Source organism: Gouania willdenowi, chromosome 24 (genome assembly GCF_900634775.1).
Source record: "Gouania willdenowi chromosome 24, fGouWil2.1, whole genome shotgun sequence".
Taxonomy (NCBI): Eukaryota; Metazoa; Chordata; class Actinopteri; order Blenniiformes; family Gobiesocidae; genus Gouania; species Gouania willdenowi.
Window position 1 is genome coordinate 20,168,691 of NC_041066.1, and position 26,453 is coordinate 20,195,143.

General features: G+C 36.0%; 2 protein-coding genes across 6 annotated transcripts; one reads left to right on the forward strand and one right to left on the reverse strand.

Annotated features, from left to right (window-relative positions):
• Positions 1–945: 945 nt before the first annotated feature.
• Positions 946–18,188, reverse strand: LOC114458073 (E3 ubiquitin-protein ligase rnf8-like). 3 transcript variants are annotated; one of them, XM_028440322.1, is made up of 12 exons: positions 16,820–17,029; positions 16,518–16,643; positions 14,464–14,855; positions 13,030–13,237; positions 12,081–12,143; positions 11,909–11,998; positions 10,301–10,408; positions 9,927–10,136; positions 8,377–8,476; positions 7,161–7,227; positions 6,490–6,628; positions 4,075–4,210 (listed from the first exon to the last, which is right to left on the reverse strand). In XM_028440322.1, the coding sequence occupies exons 1-9, from the start codon at positions 16,940–16,942 to the stop codon at positions 8,462–8,464; spliced, it is 1,335 nt and encodes a 444-aa protein (XP_028296123.1). In that variant the 5' UTR covers positions 16,943–17,029; the 3' UTR covers positions 4,075–4,210; positions 6,490–6,628; positions 7,161–7,227; positions 8,377–8,461. The 3 variants fall into 3 exon arrangements, with proteins under 3 accessions (XP_028296121.1, XP_028296123.1, XP_028296122.1); XM_028440321.1 differs by lacking the exons at positions 4,075–4,210; positions 6,490–6,628; positions 7,161–7,227; positions 16,820–17,029 and adding an exon at positions 17,911–18,188 and having other exon boundaries at positions 8,246–8,476; positions 16,518–16,638; XM_028440320.1 differs by lacking the exons at positions 8,377–8,476; positions 9,927–10,136; positions 10,301–10,408; ... (4 more) ...; positions 16,518–16,643; positions 16,820–17,029 and adding exons at positions 946–1,160; positions 1,964–2,128; positions 2,437–2,892; positions 7,393–7,454 and having other exon boundaries at positions 3,603–4,210; positions 6,490–6,649.
• aida (axin interactor, dorsalization associated) lies at positions 17,961–26,368 on the forward strand. 3 transcript variants are annotated; one of them, XM_028440330.1, is made up of 12 exons: positions 17,961–18,250; positions 19,752–19,818; positions 19,925–19,978; positions 20,246–20,300; positions 20,406–20,469; positions 21,418–21,521; positions 21,685–21,693; positions 23,065–23,187; positions 23,277–23,399; positions 23,750–23,867; positions 24,592–24,691; positions 25,553–26,368. In XM_028440330.1, exons 1-11 carry the CDS (start codon positions 18,144–18,146, stop codon positions 24,689–24,691), a joined length of 924 nt encoding a protein of 307 aa, XP_028296131.1. In that variant the 5' UTR covers positions 17,961–18,143; the 3' UTR covers positions 25,553–26,368. The 3 variants fall into 3 exon arrangements, with proteins under 3 accessions (XP_028296131.1, XP_028296130.1, XP_028296132.1); XM_028440329.1 differs by lacking the exon at positions 25,553–26,368 and having other exon boundaries at positions 24,592–25,071; XM_028440331.1 differs by lacking the exons at positions 21,685–21,693; positions 25,553–26,368 and having other exon boundaries at positions 24,592–25,071.
• The last annotated feature ends 85 nt before the right edge of the window (positions 26,369–26,453 follow it).

Below are 26,453 nucleotides of genomic sequence, written 5' to 3' on the forward strand. Positions count from 1 at the left end.
AGCAAGACAGTTTAAATAGAAACATATTTTTTCCTTGAGCTGCAGGTCTTGGTTAGTGTCCATACTATGAGGTGCTAAATGTAAAAACTCAGTTACCGTTTCATAGCCAATATATTTGAAACATTTATCTCAATTTCCCCACCTATAGCTATTTTTTCATTCATTTGAGACAATTTAATTTAGCATTACACTTGACTGATTTAACATTTAGATTTAACATTTAGATTTACATTTAACATTTAGTTAATGAGCTAAATGTGAGGAAAGTGAGATAAATGTGACCAAGTTAAAAGAGCATGTTTCTAAACATTTAGCTTTACACTGATTTAACATTTACATTTAACATTTACATTTACATTTAGTTAATGAGGTAAATGTGACCACGTTTTTACATTCGGCACATATTCAACACCTAGATTAGATGTTTACTAGATGACTGAATGTAAAAGTGTTTTGTTGTATAAAGCAATAATCGATCGTTTAGTTAGCAATGATATACTTTTAATAGTTTTGTAAAGGCTTTGTACTTTGAATGAAACCGAAATAAGACCAAAATGTTTGTTGTGCTTGGTTGAATAAATGTGTGATACACAATCTCACATTTAGGACAATTTGAGCAGGGAATGTTTTTTATAAATGCATTTTTGACGATAAAAGGTGTGTTTGTTGACTGCAAAAAGGTGTTTGACTGATTAAATAATGCATGGCCAAGCAACCACACTGACTGTTGTGCTGTTTTTATTTCGATTTAAATTTATTTGTTTCCCTTTAAGTCCCGTTCTTTTTATTTTTCATCAAGGAAGGTAAGTGAAGTTATTATTGGTTTTATATTTAATGTTTTAATAAGATATAACAAAAGAAAAACTAAGTAAATTATTTCTCTGGTTTAGTAAGGAATTTATTCCATTTTGAAGCAAATGTCACCAAACTGCAGTAATCCCAACATTCTTTTCAAATTCATTTTATTTTGTAGGACTCAACAAAATGTACTTTCAAGACACATTTCTTTCCCGGAGTTCCTCAGCTTCTCAAATCTGATTGTGGATAACCTTGCGGTTGATGCAACTTAGAAACTTCTGATCAACTTCTGTCATTTGGAGATCACATTCTATGATACTGCTGTTTTTAGCCATTGCACATTCCAGCGCTTTGCCTCCAACCTGCACAAAGAAACACAAACTTACACTTTACTATTAGCACAGCTGACAAAATTATCTGGATTTAATGGTATCTTCCATGGCGTAAGGTCTATCTTTAGTTAGAAATTGTTAAGGCAAGGGGAGCAAAAGTTCTCATTACAGTTTTCCCAAAGTCATTCGAAAAAAAATACAATTCTTAATATAATGTAATTAATATACAAATATTTTAAGTGCCATAAAACACAATGACTGTGTATATGAATTGTTGTTCATTTTTTGTTCTTTAAAACATACAAGTTATTTTTTTGGCGCTCGAGTCATGTGACCATCGTCTTCATTTCAAGGCCATTTTTTCATTTTAATTTTTTTTTTAATAAAATAGTTTTCTGCTGCTTTGATTCTAACATATTACTGTTAGTTTCATGTCACAGATGTTAGTTCTACCTCAGGTGTGTAGTGTAAGTTTTTAGTGAAATGGACCCAAACGTTTGGGACTTTAGGTTGGTTCATCTTTTGTTGTGCAATTCTTCTTCACAATGCACAGGGTGAAGCAACACTGCGTCCAGCAGTTCATGTATGGCACTGCAGCAAAAATGAAGCTGAATTTACAACATCAAATGACTCGTATACGCACATTTTTGTTGTCAACAGGATCAACTATGTTAGTAATATTTTTTGAATTATTATATACGTTACACACATTGCGGTTGGTGCGAATCTCGAGACAATCTATATATTTAATTAAAATTTTTCTTTTGCCCCCCGGCAAGAATCTCAAACTCCGCCTATGAACTCTTTAATCAAACTTTTGACTCCTTACTTACTTGACCAAGCTTGTTACAGGAGAGGTTGATCTTCCTTAGTGTTGTATTGTGCTCCAGTGCGTCTGACAGTGGAGAAGCAGTAGACGTGGTCAGCCCTGTGGCCCCCAGGTCCAGTTCAAGTAGAGTCTTATTGTTCAGCAAAGTCTTGCCAAAAGCCTGCCCCCCCTCATACCCCAGATGATTGAGAAGCATGTTAACGGAGAGGAGAGCATTAAAATTTTATTTTATCAAACTTTTGACTCATGATTTTAGCGAGATTCATTTTGTTTTCAGAATTTTTTTTATCTCCTGACATGTTTTGACGAAGGAGTTCTGCTGATAGCCTTTGACGATTCCTTTGAAGTTTCACTTGAAACTGAAACTTCAAAGTAACTTCAAAGGAACAATCAAAGGCGATCAGAAAAACATCTCCAGAAAAACCTTGTCCAAATAAACAAAACCTCAACCTAACAATCTTTTGACTCCGTACTTACCTCACCAAGCTTGTTACAGGAGAGGTTGATCTTCCTCAGAGTTGTATTTTGCTCCAGTGCTTCTGACAGTGTCAAAGCAGTCGGCGAGGTCAGCCCTGTGGACCCCAGGTTCAGTTCAAGTAGAGTCTTATTTTTCAGCAAAGCCTTGCCAAAAGCCTGCCCCCCCTCGTCCCCTAGATGGTTGAGACGCATGTTAATGGACAGGAGAGTGGAATTTTTGGACAAAGCATGAGCGATTGGTTTTGCTCCCTGGCAGGTGATTTTGTTGAAACACAGATTAAGTGTCTCCAGTTTGCTGTTGGTGCTGAGGAGGAGTTTGCAGATTGCTCTGGCTCCGCTGTCCCCAATCACATTGTAAGCTAAGTCCAGCTCCCTCAGAGACGGATGATCCAGGAGGGCCTTCACTAGCTGTCGACACTGCCTATCGTTCACATGGCTGTCACGTAGCTTGAAAACCTGAAGAAAATGAGAACAATCTTAACATGAGACACTTTCTGATTAAAAGCAAAGTAAGAACAATGTAACAATTGAGCTAAAACAAAAATATTGTAGTATGCAATTTAGGAGCTTCATTATTATTATTGTGCGCTAGTTTGCAGTTCCATGTATAAATAAATGATAAAATATGTATAGCACTGATAATATTAAAGCAAAAAGTGACAAAAACATAGAAAACAAAATCACAAAATGAATGAAAAAAAATTACTGAACTAAGACACACAAAGCTTGAGCAAAATATACCAGATGAAATTTCCATGTATAAATAAATCATAAAATATGAACGTTACTGATAATATCAAAGTAATAAGTGACATACTGTATATCAGTCTCTGCAAGATCTTCACTTTCAATTTATTTGATTTTGAGAGACATTTTAATGTAAATTGTAAGGATTTGGGAAAAATTGAGTGTACTTTTAACACATTCAGAGTAAAAATGACTGGCATTATGTGTTATGATACTGTATATCATATTGTAGAGTTTCATTGAATTTGTGTTTTGTTTTAGAGATATTTACAACTGAATTAGATGTTCATTTACATAATGATTCATGGTTTCTCTGACATCTTTTCTTTCTGCTGCGGGCCAAAATGTATACTCTAAAGGGCCAGATTCAGCCCCCGGGCCTTGAGTTTGATGTTTGGTCACTCAATGAAAATGCTCACCTTTAGCGTCTTACAGGATTCCAGAGCCTTGGCCAGATTTTTGCAGTCTTGATCGGTCATCTGAAACATGGCCCACTCAAAGTTCATCCCACAGTTTTTCACTGCGTACTTTAAATGTAGCTCTTCCAAGTTTTCCAGCTTGTCCAGCAGAATGCTGAAGTCCAAGTGGTGGAAACAAGGTTTTTCCTCCTCATTCTCCAGTTCTAGGTCTGACCCATCTTCCTCCACCTCATCCTGATCCTCATCCTCATCCTCATCCTCATCCTCGGGCTCCTTGATGGGTGGCAGCAGCTGTGAGATTTCCAGCTTCTTCACATAATCACTACATAGAAGAATCAGTTCTGATAGTGTAGTTGGATCAGTGGAACCCGGAACAAAAAGTTCAATGACCTCCTTCAAGTGCCTCTCAAAGAACATTCGCTTCCAGCTCTCCCCATAGAGAGAAACGTCACATAGACTCCATCTCAGTTGGCAGCACCTCATCCAGTAGACGCCATCAGGGACTGTGTGGGCCGTGAGATGCAGGGGCCACGAGGGGGAAAGCTCCTTCTCAACGAAGGCTCGTTGGTCGGGTTCAAGTTGATCAAATGAAAAATTTCCAGATAAAACTTGAAGAAGAAAAAAAAAAAAAAAAAAAGAGCAAGTTAAGTCCTTTTTTGAATTGTGATTTTAATACAAAATAAAGCAGTCGTCACCAAAATAAAGTTGCTCAATAGAAAGGGAACGTGTTAATGTAGAGGCTCTATGTTTTATTTATAAGGACACGTACACATTAATAAACGTCTAGTTTAATATGGGGTGCCCATTATTAAGTTGTACATGCTAAAATAAACTTTTTGTAGCATTTAGCAACAAATCATGTTTAAAAAAAAAAAAAAAAAAACGTATATTGTATGATTTTTTTACGTTACTTTTGACCAGATTAACAGCAATACGTGTGAAATTTTTTTCTCATAAAAATATGTCAATGTTAAATCAAAATCTAAACGTTTAATCTTAAATCTAAATCTGAATCTTAAATCTAAATGTCACCGGTGACACCAAATATCTCGCTAGTATGCAAATTCGCTTTTATGCTGTACTTCCAGTGAATTTGCATATTAGCTAAATATTTAGTTTCACCCGTGACATTTAGATTGAACATTGACATAATATTTTTTACATGAAAACAAATAGCACAAATGTAAATACTGTAAATCTGGTCCAAAGTAACAAATATTTACATGTTTTTTTAAATGTGGTTTGTTGCTAAATGTTGCCGTTTATTTTAGCATGCGCAACTTTGCAATCGACGCTCCATAGTTTAGCAACAATAGTACAAACAACTTTTTCAGGTTTTTTTTGTAAATCAGTAAATTAAAAAATTCAACAATAATAATTATATTTATTATTAAAAATATGATTTCAGTTACAGAGTTTTTACATACTATACTGAACTAAAATATAAACGCAACACTTATTTTTGCTCCCATTTTTCATGAGCTGAACTCAAAGATCTAAAACATTTTCTATATACACAAAAGACCTATTTCTCACAAATATTGTTCACAAATCTGTGTTAATGAGCACTTCTCCTTTGCAGAGATAATCCATCCCACCTCACAGGTGTGGCATATCAAAATGCTGATTAGACAGCACGATTATTGCACAGGTGGGCCTCAGGCTGGCCACAATAAAAGGCCACTCTACAAATGTTCAGCTTAATCACACAGCACAATGTCACACGTTCTGAGGGAGCGTGCAATCGACATGCTGACTGCAGGGTTGTCCATCAGAGCTGTTGCCATCTCCAACGGCGTTTCAGAGAATTTGGCAGTACATCCAACCGGCCTCACAACCATAGACCACGTCTAACCACACCAGCCCAGGACCTCCATCATCGTCTGAGACCAGCTACCCGGACAGCTGCTGCAACACTCGGTTTGCATGACCAAAGAATTTCTGCACAAACTGTCAGAAACCGTCTCAGGGAAGCTCATCTGCATGCTCGTCATCATCGGGGGTGTGGCCACCCTAAGGCCCACCTGTGCAATAATCGTGCTGTCTAATCAGCATCTTGATATGCCACACCTGTGAGGTGGGATGGATTATCTCTGCAAAGGAGAAGTGCTCACTAACACAGATTTATGAACAATATTTGTGAGAAATAGGTCTTTTGTGTATATAGAAAATGTTTTAGATCTTTGAGTTCAGCTCATGAATGAAAAATAAGAACAAAAATGTTGCGTTTATATTTTTGTTCAGTATAAATTGATGTATTAAATCTGATATCCGGAGTTTCTGAGAATGGTCTACTACCGGTGGTCATTCATATACTGTACAATAATGTATATAAGTCCCTCCTTCGTCCTATAGACCCCTATACAAATGGAAACGATCGCCGAGTGCGCCCAGCCAATAGGCTTTGACTTCCTGTTTTTAAGACTGTCAATCAAAGTGAATGTGGAACTGTGCACGGAAACAAGGCCGTGCGTCACAACAGCAAACAGGTAAATATGATTTTGGCTCTTAGCTGACCCATAGACCTATATCAATGCGACCCGATGCAACCTGTTATGTTCCGCAATGCAGAGAAATAGAGGTGTGGCTTCTGGTAGATTGGCAGAGGCAGTGGGAGGAAGTGAGGCTGTTTAGGGCGGGACATCGAGACGTTTCTCAGAAACTCCGGGTATCAGCTTAAGAATGATTTTGGTAATCACCAATGCTGTTAATTAGGTCACCAACTTTGGGTGGTGGTCAAATGAACTTGTTAAGCCCTCTATGTTTGTCTACTAACCATAATGAACACTTTATTTCCAATTTTACAATGTATTTCTATTATTTTTTTTAAATCAAACTCATTGTTATTGCTTACGAGCACAGGAAACTACCACAAGCATCAACTTACCGTCAAAGTTTTTCACCACACTTTTCAGACAGAAGTGTGTCAGGCAGGGCACGAGGGCCAGTGACCAGTTTGGGTCCTCAGCTATGGTCCGTCTCGTCATCCTCGCTGTGTGAATGTATTTTCCAACGCTAATATTGACCTGGATTTGCAAACAACAAAGCTACAGTGCATAAATTAGAGTAAACACATTGCTTAGTTTCTAAGATGTTCCGCTAAACCAGGGGCGTTGAACATATTTCAGTTCAAGGGCCAAATGAACAATTTCAACATTATTTTGCCCTATAAATATATGTAAAGTAATGAAAGTAACAAGAAATATCACATTTTTACATTTTATTGAGTTTGTGACCATTTGCAAAATTAGGTAGGAAAAGTAATTTAATAAAAGGATTTATAAGTGTCAAAAAATGTCTTAAAAGTGGAAACAAATGTGTCAGAAAAGAGAAGTAGCAGAAATGAGAATAATGTAGAAAAAATGCATTAAAAGGAGCAAAAATATGACAAGAAAAAGTGATGGAAATAGGTTAAAATATGGCAAGTTTGGTGTAGATACAGAAAAAAGTAAAAATGAGCTAAAATTCAAAGTTTTACTGAACTTACAATATTATAAAACAAGCAATAAATACTTATATACAATATTACGGACCGTTTTTGAGGATAGTTTCACCTACTTTAGTCGTTTCTGAGTTCTTCATGCAGTCATTCAGCTTTTATCGTAGCCTGAGTTACCATGACAACCTGTCAACAAAATGACGTTGTACAAACACGGGTGTTACACAGAGCCAAACAAAAAAACTTATTTATTTATTATAATAAAAAATATTATCTCTTATAAGGCGTAGTATAGTGTTTGATATATTTATAATTTATGATGAAGACCTCAAGAAATACGGAAAAACTCACAGTGACATAATCAACTCACTGCCGACCTCTTCTGGACATAACGTCATTAACATGGAATCCCGTTTCTATCACTGTCATGTCATAATTACGAGTTAGTGAAGTCATAATTACGAGAAAGAAATTCATACTTATGAGAAAGAAAGTCATATTTATGAGACAAGTCATAATTATATTCTTTTTTGAGACAGAAACTCATAATTATGAGAATGTCATTTATGATTAAGAAAGTCATGTCATATTTACAAGAAAGAATGGCATAAATATGAGATAGAAAGTCATATTTATGATTAAGAAAGCCATTTTTGAGATTGAAACTCATAAAAATTAGAAATAGTCATAATTATAAGAATGTAATTATGATAGTCATAATTGAGGAAAAAATGACATATTTACGAGAAAAAAATAATTAATAATTAGGAGTGTTACGAGAAAGAATTTCATAAAATCATAATTGAGTAATTTTTGAAATATTAACTCAATTATGAGAATGTCATGACTTTATGCAACTCATCAGATATAAAATATTTTTTTAGAAAATTTCACTGCATTGCATACATTAACACTAATAGCGTGACCCTCATGCAAATATGATCAATAAAATATCAGGACATTTCTTTGAGTCAGCAGCTATAGAAGCCATTTTAATGTTAATTGTTGATTTATTCAATTTGTGTTTGTAAAGAAAATGTTTACTCTAAGTTCAAAAGAGTTTTATTTTATTGTTATTTTTACCGTTACTGTGATAAATAACAGAAATTATAGGAATACATTTTTTTTGGTCTATATCGCCCGTCCCTAGTGCAATAGAGGTATTTATTAATTCTTACATTTGCACCTGAGAAACACAAATAAATAACTCAAAACAGAAACTTTATTATTTAATTCAGACAAATACAAACAAAGTCTATCCTGTAATTCTCCACCAGGAAATGTTCATAAAGTCAATATCACGACTCCAACAGGAACGATCTTTTAAACTCCTACATTTCTGTAGATCGGAGGTGGTTTTTGTTGTTGTTTCTACCACGTTGTCACCATCGTCCATTTTGTAGCAGCTGATCAACTTATTTCACCTGTAAAGTGCCTGAAAAACAAAAAAGGGGCCACGTCACTGCTTTACCACAGCTCGTACTAATTAGTTATACCAACATATATTAACATATCATTAATGTTAATATTATATCATTTATAATATACAAAATATGATATTAATATTAATGTTGGCTCTAACTCCTATAAAGGAAAAGTTGATTTTTATTCTCTAAAAAGGAAGAAAATCTAAACAGACACCACTTATGTCATAAACATCAACATTTTGCAAAAATTAAACCAGAATATCCTCAGAAAACTAAAGCAAGCCTTAAATTTGAACTGTATGAAACTGCACTGAGCAGAAAAATGTGAATTGCAATGAGCAATATATACTTTTCATTTAATTTTCGTGTTGATTTAATTTTTCAACAAAGAATAAAAACAAAACAATAAACGTACAGTAAAATAATTGAATTAAAAGGAGAAGAAAGAAATACACACTTATATTTTCCCACTATATCACTGGAAGAAATAAAACAAAACTCTTTAAATTTAAAATCATACCATTACTTTTCTATTTCTTGGTAAAACCTTCTGGTGAGCATTATGTATGGTTTTGAAATTGAGATTCATATCGTATATCCTAGGGCTGGGCGATATAGACAAAAATACACCTCAATATTTATTTTTGCAAAATGGTGATATACGCTGATATAAATCTCCATAATTTTAATTAAAATAAAGTTTTACCAGAAAAACAATTCTGGGTTAAATTAAATTGTAATTAAGTTCAGAAAATGAACTTTCTAATTGTAATTGCCAATAAATAATTAATGCTAAACTGAAGAACCATGTTACAGTTCTACACATTGATTATTAAAATATGTTTCATATCAAGCTTTCCCACATTTTACCATTTAAAAAAAAAAAAAAAAATCAAGGGGTATACTGACACAAAAAAGGATCAGATGCACACACCAAAAAAATAAAAACCTATATTTTTATTGATTAGGAAGCCTAAAAAGGCAACCAATAGATATGAAAGAAATTAGATGATAGATATTTGTTTTTAGTGTATTTTACAGCTGATTTAGGAACCGTTATCATAAGATATGCTAACAGAAAGCTAACACAAGAGAAAGGTTAACTTTTATTAGGTTATTTATTTCAGGCTCAGGAACTGTGATTAATTGTAATTGAACTTTAGTAATTGAAAAAACGTAATTGGAATTCACTTTCTGAGGACAAAAAATAATTGTAATTAAATTGTCATTGAAAACGTAACTGTAACAGAAAAATATAATGGACCCCAATCCTGATATAGGCGATATTGTAATTTTGTTATATCGCCAAAATTGAAAACTCGATATATTACCCAGCCCTAGAACATCACAATTTTGGAAAAAATAAATAAATAAAAATATTGGACTATATCGCCCAGCCCTAGTTTGGGCCTGTAAAAGGTTATGATTGGATGCAGTAACTCTCCCTCTCTGATGTACCTGGCCCCGCCTCTCTGAGATCAGCGTCTCTCTCCTGGTCTTCATGTCCAGGCTCAGGTTGTCCACCATGCCGTCGATGCAGTTGTCCAGAGCCAGACAGCGGGTCTGGGACTGGATGGCCTGTCGACAGATGGGACACTCGTCTTTCTTTTTACGCCACTGCTGGATGCAGTATTTACAGAAGCTGTGAGAGCAGCCGAGAGTGACCGCCTGCAGGAAGGAGTCAGAAATACACCACGATCATATTTACATTTCAGCGCTAAGTGCAGACAATCTCAAGCTTTTCTCCAGAGCTGTATGATTTCAAATGTTGCATTCCATGTGTACTCTGTGGAAAAATTGATCATATTCTGGAAAATCAAGCGCAACTCGACCTCAATCAAGAGCTCAGAGCAGATGATGCACTGCAGCTCATTCTCAAGGACTTCAGTCACATGTGTCACGACTTCCTCCTTCTGAGCCCGAGCCTTTTCTTTCTCCTCCTATACACACACACACACACGCACACACAATAAGACTGTTTAAGACAGTGTTGCTCAAATGGAGGTACGTGTACCCCTAGGGCAGGGGTGGGCAACTTCTATCACACCTAGGGCCACAAAAATGTGTTTGTTTGATAGAAAGGCCACGTTATCAACATTCATGTCAACATTTAGAATAATGATCAATCTGAGCATTAACACATGAAAGAACAATATAGTAATTTTGTGTGTTTTTATGTCATTCTGTGTCTGTTTTGTTCATTTCTTTTGTCCTTTTGTGTATTTTTCCTGTAAAATGTATGTTTTTGTGGAGTCATCTTGTGTATTTATGTTGTCCTTTTGCTTGTTTGTTAGTGTTGTGGGCTTGCAGAGTCATTTTCTTGTACTTTTCTTGTTGTTTTGGTGTCATCTTCTGTAATTTTGTATTTTTTTGTGTATTTTTGTTGAAGTTTTGTGTTATATGGAGTAATTTTGTGTATTACTGTTTTCTTTATTGTTATTTTTTGTAGTAATTTTGTCAGTTTATGGAGTATTTTCTGAGTTGTTCTTGTCTTTTACTGTATTTTCCTGTAATGTTGTAATTCTTTGTATTTCTTCGGGGCCGCATATAATTAGACAGAGGGCCGCATGTGGTCCCCGGGCCGCCAGTTGCCAATGTCCATACCAGCCTGTCATTGCCAGATCTCGGAAGCTAAGCAGGTCTGGGCCTGGTTAGTAGGTGGATGGGAGACCACTGAGAATTCCAGGTGCCACAGTGGGGTGGCAGCAACCTCAGTGGTATCTGTCATTGTGTCCTTGGGCAAGGCACTTCACCCACATTGCCTAGTATGAATGTATTGTGAGTGTTGGTGGTGGACAGAGGGATCGATGGCGCACCTTGGCAGCCTCTGCCTCCGTCAGTCTGCCCCAGGGCAGCTGTGGCTACAGTAGTAGCTTACCACCACGAAGTGTGGAGTGAAAAAATAATCCCTTAATTCTGTAAAGCGACTTTGAGTGTCCAAAAAAGCGCTATATGAAATTGATGCATTAATATTGTTATTATGTCTGCCCTAGGGGTACACAATGGCTCTATAGGGGGTACTTGAGAGAGAGAGAGAGAAAGTGGAAAATTAACAAAGTATTAACAATATGGGGTTTTATAATGTTTATTTTTTAGTTGATAAAAATGATGATAGACATGATCTTCATTAGAACATCAACTGAAAATACAAAGGTTGGTCCCACACCAGGAGGGAGATGACCATAAATGATAAAATTTATAAAAATAAATCTATTCAGGAGGCACTAAATAGGTTTCTTTCCACTTAATTACAAAGGGATTCTTTATAATCTGTGTTATCACTCATTTATTCCGTCATTATTCTCTATGTAATCTGAGCAAAATGTTGTAGTCAAACAAAGTGGGTAATGGATTCACAAATAAGAGAAAGGGGAGTACTTGAGCCCCAAAAAACACTACAGGAATGGAGAAAATATAGTAATGTGTTTTTTTTAGTTCACCTTCGTAACTTCGAGTTCTTTTTTTTTGGCAGAGAGGATCTCCTCGAAGCCTCGTCGAGAATGACAAAGTTCATCCATCACTTTCTGTTGCTGAGGACTCAGAAACATCTGTCAACTAACGTATGTACCGTAAGTTAGTTTGGAAGCCTGTGTGATTGTTTCCCACATTTACCTCTTGTAAAGCATCTTCCAGCTGTTTTTTCAGAAGCTCTTCTTGTTGCTGGGTTTTTTGCTCCTGAAAAAAAAGTTACACTTTATCCATCATCAGTTAAGAATTCTCAACATTATTCCCAATGTTGTACATTTAAATACAAATGCTACACAGTCCACAAACTACACAACATCTACTGTACACGGGACAGGGTGTAATGCAACAGGATTTTTGTGTTGAGAATAGCTTTAAAAAAATCTAAAATCTGACATTGTTAGTCCTATTTGTGGAAAAAATTGGAAACAGGTTTTAAATGCTTAAACCAGGGGTGTGAAACTCATTGTAGTTCAAGGGCCAAATATGGACAAGTTTGATCACAAGACGAACAATTTCAATAATAATATGCTCAAGCTTGCACTTCCAGTTATAAGTTAGACAAAGTATGGAAGACATCAACAATATCTATGCAATAACTGACAGATACTTAAATGTCCTTTGATTTATTTATTTTCTGATCAATTTTTATTTGATTTGTGGAGATTTTTTTTTAATAATTTGAGACAAAATTGCAGGAGATTGGAAAAATTTTAGAGTTCTTCCATCAACAATTTACAACTGAATTATTTGGTAATTTCTTTAAACAGGTTTTAGGCGGGAAAACTAAAATTTCACCATTAAGTTTGCACTTCCAGTTATAAGTTAGACAAAGTATGGTACAAATCAACAATATCTAAGCAAGCATCTAAGTCCTTTCATTTTTATTTATTTTTGTGCAATTTTTATTTTAATTTGGGGAGATTTTGGATTTTTTTTAAGTTAAATTTTACAAATACTTCAATTTACAACTGAAAAATTTGGTAATTTACACAATGATTCATGTTTCTGTGACATTTCTCCTGCAGGGCCAAATTTGGCCTCCGGGCCTTGAGTTTGACACATATGGCTTAGAAAACCCCAAACCCCCTCTCACCTCTAGCTGTCTTTGAGTTTCGCTGAAGGATCTTTCCAACGCGCCCATCCGTTGCATTTTTTCCCGGAGCATCTTGAGCTGATCCTGCAGCTCTCTGACCTGCTCCTCTTTGAGCGGGTTGCCTCGGGGCGGCTCTCCTTCCAGTGCAGCGACCTGCCTCTGGGTGTCATCCACCTGCGCCCTCAAGACCAACAGGTTCTGACTGTAGCTGAAGATAACGCAAACGACAAACACATTAAACAATGAAATACAAAAAAACATGAGCACTTTGAGAGCAACAAACTTCTGCCAAGCACCAATTATCCTCTTTTCCAGATATTGGTAATGTGATCATTCACTCATTAAAGGCTTGTCTGAAATTAATATAGTCAAATTAATCAAATAAACGGATGAATATCCTGTACTGAGAATGACTCCATTGTGATGAACTCTGACGTCTGATCCTGAACCTGGGGGGGCGGGACAAATTTCTTTCTCTCTTTATTTCAGTTTTTTTTTTTTTTGCATAACCTAGTTTTTTTTTTCCCCACACCAACAATACATTAAAAAATACAACAAATTACTACATTGCAAAAAAATACAGTAAAAGACAAGAAAAAAAGACAGAAAATACCACAAAAACACAAAACTACTAAAAAAAAAAATGAACAAAACGACAACAGAAAACACAAAATGGCAACAAAAATACACAAAATGACTCCAAAAACATTAGAAATTACCGAAAATTATAACAAGAGTATACAAAAAGAAAAGAAAAACAAAAAAAAAAAAGACTCTGCAAACCCACAGTACAAACAAACAACCAAAACGATAACAGAAATACACAATACGACTGGAAAAAACAGACATTTAACAGGATAAATACACAAAACGGACAACAGAAATGCACAGAATGCCTCGCAACAAGCAAGACAACAACAAACAGATACAGAATTACAGAAAAACACTTCTTCCTTTAAGAATTAATATTTTTGGATGTCCCTTTAGGGGCTCTGTAAATAACAGAGATATGAATTTTTGAAATTTTACAAATGATGAGAGATAGGAATTTCTCTTCTAACTAATGTAGAATGTGTTATTTGATCCAGAGCCTCTCCAAATTTTAAAGGAAATTTTCATGGCCGTAAGGTCTATTTTGTGTCAAAATCAATTAAGAAATCTTGACAAAATCCAGCTAAGAGACCAACAAATGAATAAATGCCAGTGAAAATACAGAATTATTACTTCCTTGGTGGAGGTAAAATGAACAGAGTATGAAAACGTTGAGGAACAAGTACTGCATTTAGCAAAGTGAAGTAGTATCTGTGTGTGTTTAGAGTCGTTTATAGTTTTGTTAGATATTTACAGGCATTTGGAAGGATTGTATAACAGTTTGTACCCTATGTGTTTGTTTGTATTAGAGCTGTCATCTTTAATGCTGTTTCCTGGGCTTACGTCTGCAGGTTGTCCTGGTCACAGGTGGCTTCGTCTTCCTTTAGTGCCGCTATTTTGTCCAGCCGACGCACATCCTTCACAGACAGAGGGCAGGGCTGTGCCAACGACTTGTCTCCAGTGGAGCAGCGGTAGAGTTTAGGCTTTGAGGTCGATGCTTCAAGTTCCTCCGTCGTCAACTTCCTCTTGGAATTTCCATGTGATAAAGTTTTCTCGGTATGTCTTTTAGGAAGACAAAACTTAAAATCTGTGAGCGGCCGTCTCTCGAAGACATAATCGAATTCTACTTTGTTTCCGTTTACAGGAACTCCGAGTTGGACGGAGTCTCCAAGCTTGAGCTTGTAGGGTCGGTGGGCAGGAATACGAGAGCCGTTCACCCACACACCGTTCAGCGTCTGAAAGAGATGAACACTTAGTTAAACAACTGCGTTTTACTGTTAACACTTGAAAAACATCTGACATTAGAGCTGAAATAATATGGGATATAACATTAAAATTCACCAATAAACAAACTGTCTTTCAGAATACAACTAACTGCTTCAAAGATCAAAACTAGAAAGTTTGGAGAATCCTTCACGACGGTGGAACAGCCAGCCAGGGGATCTGGGAGGAGCCAAGAGAATCACATTTTTTTAATGCAAGCTAAAAACCTATTCATTCAGTCTGGCTTTTAAATAGTGTTTTGTGATTTTTATATGTTTTATGGTTGTTCACTTTTCATGTTTTTATGCAAATTTTAACGTTTTATATTGTAAAAATTGTTCCTTTCTGTGCTTGTTTTAAAAAAAATTTTTTATCTCTGACTTTTTATTTTGTCATCTTTTTAATTATTTTATTAAATTCCCTCTGTGTACATTAGTCTTGAAACCTTTTAATCATTTTTAACTTTTGTCAATCACGTTAGCAAATTTCTGAGAAGCACTTAAATCTACAATTCAATTTGTGAGAAAGGTGCTATATAAATAAAGTTTGATTGATTTATACAATTATTCATAGTCCAGCTCCATAAAGGCAACAAAAAATATATTTTTTTAAATGGGCAATAAAAATTAAAATAGAAATGCCTGCAGTATTTGTTTGTTCACTAAAAATTTCCATCACAGTTTTCATAGACTACATTTTCTAAGTGACAATAAATCGATTAGGAAGTGTCTATTGATACTGAAACGTATCAACAGCCCCCTGGACTATGAGTACGTTTTCCAGACGAGTGGTCTAAGGCGTCGTACCCACTGCTGTGGGTTCGCATTCCGCTTTTGTCGTATATATTTTTTCATTTCAACATATTTGACACGGGAAATTCCACCTTTAAAAATACATATATGAAAAAAAATAAACATTTTAGGGTATTTCCTGGGTTAGGGTTAAAATGGAAGGATTAGCGGGAGAGCAAAAAATAAATATGAAGTGTCTATTGATATGGAAACGTATCGATAGCCTCCTATGGGTACGTTTTCCAGACTTTTTCTACATAAGCGTGATGCGGCTGTGTTTTCACCATGCCAGGATGGCCGAGTGTTCTGAGGCGTCGCACCAAAAGATCCTTCCTTCCACTTACGTGGGTTTGAATCCCACTTTTGACATATATATTTTTTCATTTTTAACATATTTAACACGGCAAATTCCACCTTTAAAATACATATACAAAAAAAAAAAATAAACATTTTAGGGTATTTCGTGGGTTAGGGCTAAAATAAAAGGGTTAGCGGGGTAGCTAAAAATAAATATGAGCTAAAATAAAACTAACGGAACTTTAAGTCACCTTAACTGGCCAATGAGAGGCGCTGCGTATGCATAGACTTACGTTTTCGTATCAATTGGCACAGGGTTCTTAAGACTTTAATCTACAAAAAAAAAAAAAAAACTAAAACGAATCTATACTGAAGCTAAAAATTGTCAGCAGCTCAATATACTTATAGCACACCTGTATCCATTCCAGTGCTGATTTTTTGGCTGATGGGGGGGAATACATATTTACAAAACCAAGCAAAAAGAAATTGTATTTATATGTCAGCTAATTAATAAAACATTATGTTGTATTGAGTCACTTTGTTCACCTTTTTGTCCTCCACTGTGCACTGTCCCTCTCTGAGATGGAAGACACAGTGTAGTCTGGAGATCATAAGAGGACAACTGGGAGACAGCAGCTGGTAGCTAACATCCACTCCACGTCCGAGGCTAGTCTAGAAAGAAGCAAACATTTCACTCATTCACCGACTTTGCAGTTCACTCACATAAATAATCACAGGGGAACATCTACAAACATTAAATAAAAACAGTATCTGTATACCACGGACGTGGAGTAGCATTAACTTTAATTCAGATGTAGCCCCGGTGGCTAACGTTAACATTACTGTACCGAAGCGTTTTCAGCCAAGCAGAGCCAGTCTGAATTCTGTCCAACTCTCATTAAACAGTAAAACTCAGAGAGTGAGCACGAGTCCACACCGGCTGCACCAGAACCTGTCGTCGTTTCTTCCATTATAACCTCATTCTGTCAGGATATTTAACTTTAGGAGGACATGACGACTTTCTACAATGTTGTCACTCAGAGCGCGGAAGCACCGCCCCATACAGGAACCGGAAACTACTCACACGCCACTTGTTTTCAAAGTAAAATCTTAAGATTTTGAGTAAAATATTTTTTTGTTTTCGAGTCAATGTTTGAGGGTTCTTACTCATTTACCAATTTAGTTTGGACCTTAATGTACCACCTGAATGAAATTGAGACCCCGGACATTTTGAAACAGTGATTTAATTCAATTCAATTTAATTTAATTTAATTTTATTTTATTTAATTTTATTTAATTTTATTTAATTTTATTTAATTTTATTTAATTTTATTTAATTTTATTTTATTTTATTTAATACAAAACACAATACACAACATTGATACCCAGGAACAGAAATGAAACAAAAAAGAATAACTATACTTCAAAACATATCAGAAGTCACACAAAAAAAGACACACATTTCCAATAATTAGGGAAATCTTAATATCAGGTTCAGTAGTTTTCAGCGTACTCATTTTCTTTTTTAATATTTACATTTATGAATGAGACATGTTGACATAATTAAAATTGAGTGGTAAAAAAAAAAAAAAAAAAAAAAAAAAAAACAAAACAAAACAAAAAACCCACTAAACAGAATATATACTAAGACAGAAACAAAAACAACAAAAAACGCCTGTTTTTTTCCCCACATTGTGTGACCGGAAGTTTCCATTTTCAAAGTCAAAATAAGAGCACGTTTGAGAAAATTCCAATTACCAAAACATGTACTGACCATATCACAAAAATAAAACTTACTTACATCCATTTTAAACTTTGACATAACAATCATTACACGGGTAGATATTATTTAACACTTCAAAATGAATTCATTTAGCAACTAACACAAACATCTAGATTTGAGACTTGGCTCAGCCGCAGTTTGCCTGACTCCACTCACCCGGGACGCTCCGATTCCCAAAGCCGCTCGCTCCCCGCGGTGTGGGCGGGACTTCCTCCGTGCCGCAGACGGTCTGTGAGCTGCAGAAAGGGCTTGGTCCGTTCGTTCCGGGAGTTACCGGGCGGTGTGTGCATAGCTGCTCCGGGGGTGAGGGGAACACACAACTGAGCTGAAGCCCCGTAGATGAGCCTCCAACTCGGCTATGCTGCTCTGAGAGCCTCAGCCTCACCAACATGACGGACGTCAACAAGACTGTCCAGAAATGGCACGCCAGCTTTAAAAAGGGCACGGACTTTGACTCGTGGGGACAGTTAGTGGAGGCTATAGATGAGTACCAAATGTAAGTCATCATCACCGACATGTGTGTATCAGTGTGTGTTCGCTTCCTCAGCTGGGTGGAAACCAAACCCTGTGTTTGTGTACATGTTGCATCTTTTACTGCAGCTCTGTGAGCTCATGGTGAACCAATGCAGAGCTGCAGAAATGGGCCAATATTCCTCTGAGTGTTGGGAAATAGTGAACCACACCCTCTCATTGTTATGGGTGGGTTTCATCCACTGACTAAGGAATGCTGGAGGCTTTTCATCATGTCATTTTCCCATCTACTTCTGCAGTGTTTTCCTATAATAATCAACCTTGGGGTCAGGACCCCATTTGGGGTCATGAGACACTGGGATGGGGTCGCCAGATGCCTTCAAGAAAATAAGAATATGTTTTGAACAATCAGGACATTTAAAAAAAAAAAAAAAAAATTACCATTTTTTTATGCAACTACACCAAACTTTCATGATTTTTTTTTCTTGCCATATATATTTTATTTTTTTTGCTCCTTTCAATGCATTTTCATTACATTACTCTCATTCCTGTCACTAAATCAAATTTTAAATGCCTTTTCTGCACATCTTTTTTTTTCTTCCCACTTTCAAGACATTTTCAGCACTTATAAACAATTTTCACCACTTTTCCCACCTAATGTCTATACATCAAACTTGCCATATTCAAACCCATTTTCATCACTTTTTCTTCTTGGCATATTTTTGCTCCTTTTAATGCGTTTTTGCTACTTTACTCCCATTTCTGACACTTAATCAAATTTCAGTGCTTTCTCTGCACATTTTCAGCACTTTTAAACCCTTTCCATTACTTTTCCAACCTGATGTCACATATGTTGACCCATTATTGTCACTTTTAACCTCTTTTCATCATATTTCATGCTTAATTTGGCCAATTCAACCGCAATATTGACACTTTGAACCATTTTTACCACTTTTTCCTGTTCGTTTTTTCTCTAATTTGCTATTTTTAACCAACATCTGTGTTTTTTAAAATCCCATTTCACCAGCTTTTCCACCATTTTTGGTCACTTTTTAACCCATTTTACTTCTGATTAAAACAAGGATTTACATCTTTAAGATGACTGTATATTATGGCACAAATAATAATAAACTTCCTGGATAACAGTGGATATTATTCAGATAAATAAATAAATGTTATCACAGATTCATAGAATAATGGACCATAATTTTACTGACTTTATGGACGGACCTCAAAAAGATCTCCCCTTTATTCCCACTTATAGATGGACCTTTCTTTATTTAAAAAAAAAAGGAAAAAAAAAGGTAATTCACAAATGTTTCTAAAAGCTTAGATGCTTGATTTTATAGCCGTATGTTAACAGAAGTGATTAAAAAACATCCCAATTATCTTATTCTGTAGGCGTTCGAACACATGCCAAACCGTAGATATATTTATGACCACTAGAGGCGCCAAAGATCCTCCTACATCCACAAAGATGCTTTAATCATTAATGACTTTCTTCTTGTTGTTGCTTCTTCATGTAGTTTGGCGAGACAACTCCAAAAAGAAGTCCAGGCGTCAAACTCGTCAGATTTCACAGAGGAGCAGAAGGTAATCATTACCGTGTGTGTGTGTGTGTGTGTGTGTGTGTGTGTGTGCGCGTACGGACAAGCTCAATGATTCACTGACCCTCGCCACTTGTTTCATCTGTTTCTAGAAAACTTTAGGGAAAATTGCAACATGCCTGGAGATGAGAAGCACCAGTCTGCAGGTCTGTGGTATTAGTCATTGTGATCTTTTTGTTACATTAGGGTTGAATTAATTAATCCATCACTTAACACTTGTATGGAAGGTAGCTACGAAAACACGGAATCATGTTATATTTCTAAATTAATGTTCAGCAAGGTTGGTCGATTTCAAGCAAAGAAGAGAAAATGCTGTACTGAAAAAAAAACGTTTTTTATATATAAGTTTTATATTCCTGAACAATGATCCCTGGTGTATGAACAAAGTTGGTGTTTTTTCTGCTGCTCCTCAGAATGCTCAGTCTAAAGAAGAGTTTAATCTAGAGGACCTAAAGAAACTGGAAACCAGTAAGTGTTTGAAGAGACAAAAACCAAATAAAATTAAAAGTAAGTCACTGGGATAGTTGAATATTACTTCCTTGACTTTTTTTTTTTTTTTTTTTCTTCCAACAGTCATTAAAAACATTCTCACCTTTAACAAAGAGTTTCCCTTCGATGTCCAGCCGGTGCCCTTAAGGTAAAAACCCTCACATGTGTAAATCCCAGTAAAAGTTGTGTGTGTGTGTGTGTCTAACTAGTATTTTATTGAAGTATTCCAATTTTAAAAAAAAGCTGAATAATATCCACTGTTATCCAGGAAGTTTATTATTTGTGCACTATTATATAGTCCTCTTAAAGTTGTAAATCCTTGTTTTAATCAGAAATAAAATGGGTATGACCAAAAATGGTGAAATGGGATTTTTTTTTTTTTTTTTTTAAAAAAAAAAAAAAAAAAACCACAGAAATAGGTTAAAATTTGCAAGTTTGAGTGGCCAAAAACAGACAGAAAAAGTGGTGAAAAGGGTTAAAAGTGTCAAAATCGAAACCATTAGTAAGAACAATTAGTTTAAATTGGCATGACAAATCCTGAATGTGGTTAAATTGGCAAAAATAAGCATGAAATATGGTGAAAAGAAGCTAAAAGTGACAATAACGGGTCAACATATGCAACTTTAGGTGGAAAAAAGTGGTTTATCAGTGCTGAAAATGTCTTGAATGGGGAAAATAAATGTGCAGAAAAGGCATTGAAATTTGATGGAGAAGTGTCAGAAAATGCATTAAAAGGAGCAAAAATATGGCAAGAAAACTAGGTTAAAATATGGCAAGTTTGGTGTAGTTGCAGAGAAAGGTTAAAAATAAGCAAAAATGGCCTCAAATAGTTAAAAATAATATTCCTAGTTTCTTGGAGGCATCTGGCGATCCCAAATGGGGTCCTGACCCCAACATTAAGAACCCTTGATGTGTACAATCAACCAAAACTAACACAGAGATATAGATGTGTGGGGGTTATGAGTAAAATCAGGTTGAGTTACAGCCATAATATATTTGATTTTCTTGAAGATCAGAATAAAGAACCAAAATAAAGGGCAGTGTCAATAATGTGTGTCATCATTTAGAATGCTGTTGTTTTGTTCCCCTCTGTAAGAAAAATCCTGGCTCCTGGTGAGGAGGAGAACCTGGAGATGGAGGAGGATGAAGATGCTGCAGCAGGAGCTGGTGCTACGGATGCTTTCCTGCAGAGAGCTCCTGGTATTCCCACACGTCATCGAACGCACCCAGTGTCTCCTCCGCCTGATTTGGTGTTGCACAGTATTGTGTTGTCGTGTTAATCGAAGGGCTGCTTGATTGTGTGTGTGTGTGTGTTCTCTCTGTGCATGGCTTCATCGCTCCTTCCTGATTGCTTCACTTGCAGTTTCACAAGGTACGCCTTCCCACCGCAGCCCAGCTCTGAATTATTGGTAACGCAACCCTTTAAAGCATGGGCAGAGTTTGAGATTCTTTAACTACAAACATTTGCGTCGATGCATTGTTTAATGTTGTAAATCAGTGGCGTGCACAGGTAGACACTAGGTGGTGCTAAAGCACCTGCCCTTTGCCCTCTGGACCAAGCAAGTGCCCTTTTGAAAGTTCTTTTTTTTGCCCATACTGATATGATCATCTGTAAGTGCTCGTCGATTAAAAGCGTGTGATACTAATGGTGCAAAGCGGACACAAACAGAGGCGCGTTGTTGTAGCAGCTGACAGTGCACAGCTACAGCCAGAAACACACCTCCTCCCCTGCCCACCAGCCAGGTAACATAAATGAATGGAGTGTGTTGTTTGCCTCCTAAGCCTCAGTTGCCAAGCTATAACTTGCATTTATTTGTCTCTGTTGTGAAGTAGCCTGTCTCAATGCCACACAGCTGGGCATAAATTAGCCGACTGCTCACCTGCTTAACAAGCGAGACGCTACCCAAAATAAATAATAGATATTACGTGATGATGACCAGCGGTAGAGTTTGTCATTGGTATCCTACAGCATATTAATCTATCAGTATACTTACTTAAGATGAATATTTAGTAGGCTATTGTGTATTGTAATCTATTTGCTATATGACAAACAGGCAATTCCTAATTGCCTGCAGAAAAAGTAGCCCTGTGCCTCGTTGAAATATTAACCAAACAGTGTTATTCATATTGTTGATCTCTTTTTATTTACCAATTACAGAGGAAGATGAATCAAGAGTCATGTTCACTGTTTAGAGCATTTTAAAGCTCAGATTTAAAAATTGAACTGTTCCTCTAATTTTACTTAAATATCTTAAAAGCTGTCCTCATTTTATTTTAACTACACCAAGTGGTTTGGCTGTACTAAATTAAGCTATTTTAGCTAATTATATTATTTTGTACCAACAAGTTATTTCTATGTTACAAGACTGCAGTAATCTTGTATTTACCTTAATAGGCTATAATCAACCTTAAAAAATAGGCGTTTTACTAAAACTTAATTTATTCTAGGCAGCGACAGCAGACCATCTACCAGCAAAGAAGTTGAGATAGATGAATCTACAGATAAAGCAGAGTCCATAGCAGCACCAAGTCTATGAACAGTCACAGAATCAGAAGTGCTGTCTGATGACCAGAATGAGGGAGAACAAGAAAGGCATGATGTAGCGGCGTCACGTGAAAGAGTTCTATAGTGTGAAACTGTTTTTACATTTTATTAAGATATTGACATAAATAAATATGCACTTGCTGGCATATCGAACATCCCTACTACCTACTTACGTCGGTACTTTTGGCCCACTTGCAGGTACGTTGTTGCCACGGTTACCCTCAGAGCCTGGGATGACTCTACTGACATTGAAGATTGAAAAGATTGGCTTGAAGGACGCTGGACAGTGCATTGATCCTTACATGACCGTCAGCGTCAAAGGTACGGGAGCGATCAATCACGTGTTGCCACATCACGTAGCGTTCAGGTGTGTGTAGACGGGTCTGTGTCTTTGTGTTTCCCGTCTGCAGACATGAACGGCGTGGATGTTAACCCCGCGCAGGACACGCCCGTGGCCAGCAGAAAGGAGGACACATACATTCACTTCGGCGTGGACGTAGAGATCCAGAGACACGTAGAGAAGTTACCAAAAGGTAAAGCTGAAACGTTCACTGATTACTTGTGGTTTTCACCAGGAAAACATGTTGAGAACATGCACAGAAAGGCTGAGGCCTGGATTATCCTCCATGTTTTTTTTAGATCAGAATTTAGCACGTTATGGTTTCATTTATTCAGACAACTTTTTTCATGAAATTTGATCTCCTGACATGTTTCGATTGACAACCGTCAGTCTTCCTCAGAGGCATCTAGTGATTGCTTTGAAGTCTTTCGTAAGAATTCTTACCTATCAAAGGAAACATATTAAAAAAAGATAAACAAAATAGAACTTGCTGCAATTACAGAATTCACCGAAATAGGACTTCTCCCTCTCTTCTCCCCTCAGGTGCAGCTATCTTCTTCGAATTCAAGCACTACAAACCTAAAAAGAGGTTCACCAGCACAAAGTGTTTCGCTTTCATGGAGATGGACGAGGTCAAACCAGGACCCATCGTCATCGAGCTGTGAGTCCGCCGAGCAAGCCACACCTTACAGGCAAACATTCCGTGAGGTCCTTCCAGTGAAGTCTTTAATCCAGCAAGATTCTTTTTGAGTAATATGTTAAGGTTTCTTTTATTCAGACAATTGTTGCTTAGGAAATCTACTTTGAAGATTCTGCCTTTTTGTCAAAAAGAATCTTGCTAGAATTACTACACGGAAGTTAAGGAAACGTCCAAGGAAACTTAAAAGGAAACATCAAATTAAATTCAACACTCCTGGTGCTTATACTGCTTGATTGCAGTCATTTTTAATGTTAAACTATAAAAAAAAACTTCAACATTCTTACAAATTATTACATAATATTTCCCTTAAATAGAAATTTGTCACAAAATCTAGGAAATGTAAAGTGAAGATCTTGTTGGGACTGATATCTATCATTTATTGATAGCAGTGCAAACTAGGGCAAAATATTTTTGAAATTACTCGTTTTCCTGCATAAAATCTGTGGCCCACTTGAGATCAAACTGCTCCGTATTTGAACTAAAATGACTTTGACACCCCGGCTTTAACATATTACTCAAAAAAGAAGATAAAAAATATATTGCTTGAATTATTACGCGGAAGTCAAGGAAACTTCAAAGGTAACATCAAAGCGATCAGCAGACGCTTCTGACCAAGACTGGCAGCTGTGGATTTCCTCAGGAACAGTTGTCTGAGTAAATGAAAATATTCTTCTTTGTCTCTCAGGTACAAAAAGCCCACAGACTTTAAGAGGAAGAAGCTGCATCTGCTCACAAAGAAACCACTTTTTCTCCACCTCCATCAGACGCTACACAAGGACAGTTAAGTCAGAGATTTTTCTTAGCAATATTAAGTCAAGTCTGCACAGGAAATGACATCAGCTCACTTTTATATATTGTGCTTTGGGGGAAAAAAAGGATTTCATATTCTTGTTCGTTTTCTACAACACTTGAACATTTTGGTTTAATCTGTGAAAAAGGAGGCACTTGTTTTTGTGGATAAATAGTTTTTCACAACAGTTAAAAATGCTGGTGTTGAGATTTTTTTTTTTTCATAATCCAGCAGTAGCATGGTCAAACCTCACTTTCAGTCTTCCTCAACTCAGCGAATTTGGGAAAACAGGGACACAAAAGGGAACTTAAAAAAAAAAAAAAAAAAAAAAGGAAATCCACGAAAAACAGAAAAGATGAGAAGGAAACTTTTCTACTTCTCTCACACAAAAAGTGCCAGAAGTGCTGATAACAGTTTGGACTTCCAAAATAAACTGCAGGAAATTAAGCACGACTAAACTGAACTATGGCCTTAATTATGAGAGACACATTCAATCTTGCAGCATTTACAAAGATTAGCATTAATAGAAATGTGTTTTTAAGCCTGATTGTGGAAACTAGAGCCACACAAATGTCATTTAAGTCATGCTTGCTTTTTCTAATGGCAACTAAAATCACTTAATTAACCATTTTAAATAATAAAATAGTTGGATTTGACATCTAACAGTGTGAACATTTTTTTCCCTTCATATTGTGAATTAACAAGCTTTTAAAATAACAATTTAATTATAGGAGAAAGATAATGGTTTAATTATTCATCCTAGCCACTGTAATACAGCCTGAAATGAAATGTAAAATGTATATCTGTGGTAAATCTTTAGTTTAAAACTCACCAGGGAACCTTTAACTTTCTTCAGTGATGAATTTAAAAAAGCTGTCCAATCGTTAAGCTTTCCATTGGCTCCGCCCCTGACAAACAACTGCTGATTGGTTGGCCTGCAGCTCTACCACTCGATGGTGACAAATCTGACATACTGGAGATAAACTGTTGAAATTAACAAAAACTTTAGTTTTTAATGCATTGATAAACAATACCACTGTTATGCTTGTGTAATTAAATACATACATATGAAGGACTGATATGAAGACAAACTAATAACACCTGAAAAACACAAGATTTTCATCCTAAATTGTGATTTTCTACTGTTTATTGCATTTTTAAATATCTGAAGAAAGGGATCAAAACCAAAATACCACTTACCTTTTCACATCTGCCAAAATGTACATTAAAAAAAAATTATTCGCATTTGTGTTACTAATGATTTTTCAACCTCGACTCAGTGGACTGTAGCGACTTTGTTGATATTCTAAGTAAAAAAAAAAACATGTATTTCAGTGTTACTTTACAGATTAAATGTCTTATTAATGCCGTTTCATGTCAATAGAAAGCAAACGTTCTACTTCTATCTTAATAAAAACAAAACATTTTTGGGTTTCCATCCTGATGCCTTCGTTCGAAAGAAAGAAAAAAAAAATCCTCATTGTAATATTGTGACTTCAAGATTTTATTTTTATAACGTCACAAAGATGACTGTAAATGAATTGTAAAATATGCTAACTGATGAATATACTGCAATTTGAAAATATCTGTGGGTGTGTGTGGCTGGACCAAGAATCATTCAATGTTTTTTTTTTTGGTGCATGTGTTATTGTATTAAACATTTACTTTACATTTCTAATAAACTACCTATGAGGATTGTGTGGTTATTAATGGTGGATTCATTTTGAACTATTTCATGTTTACCAGAGCACCACATC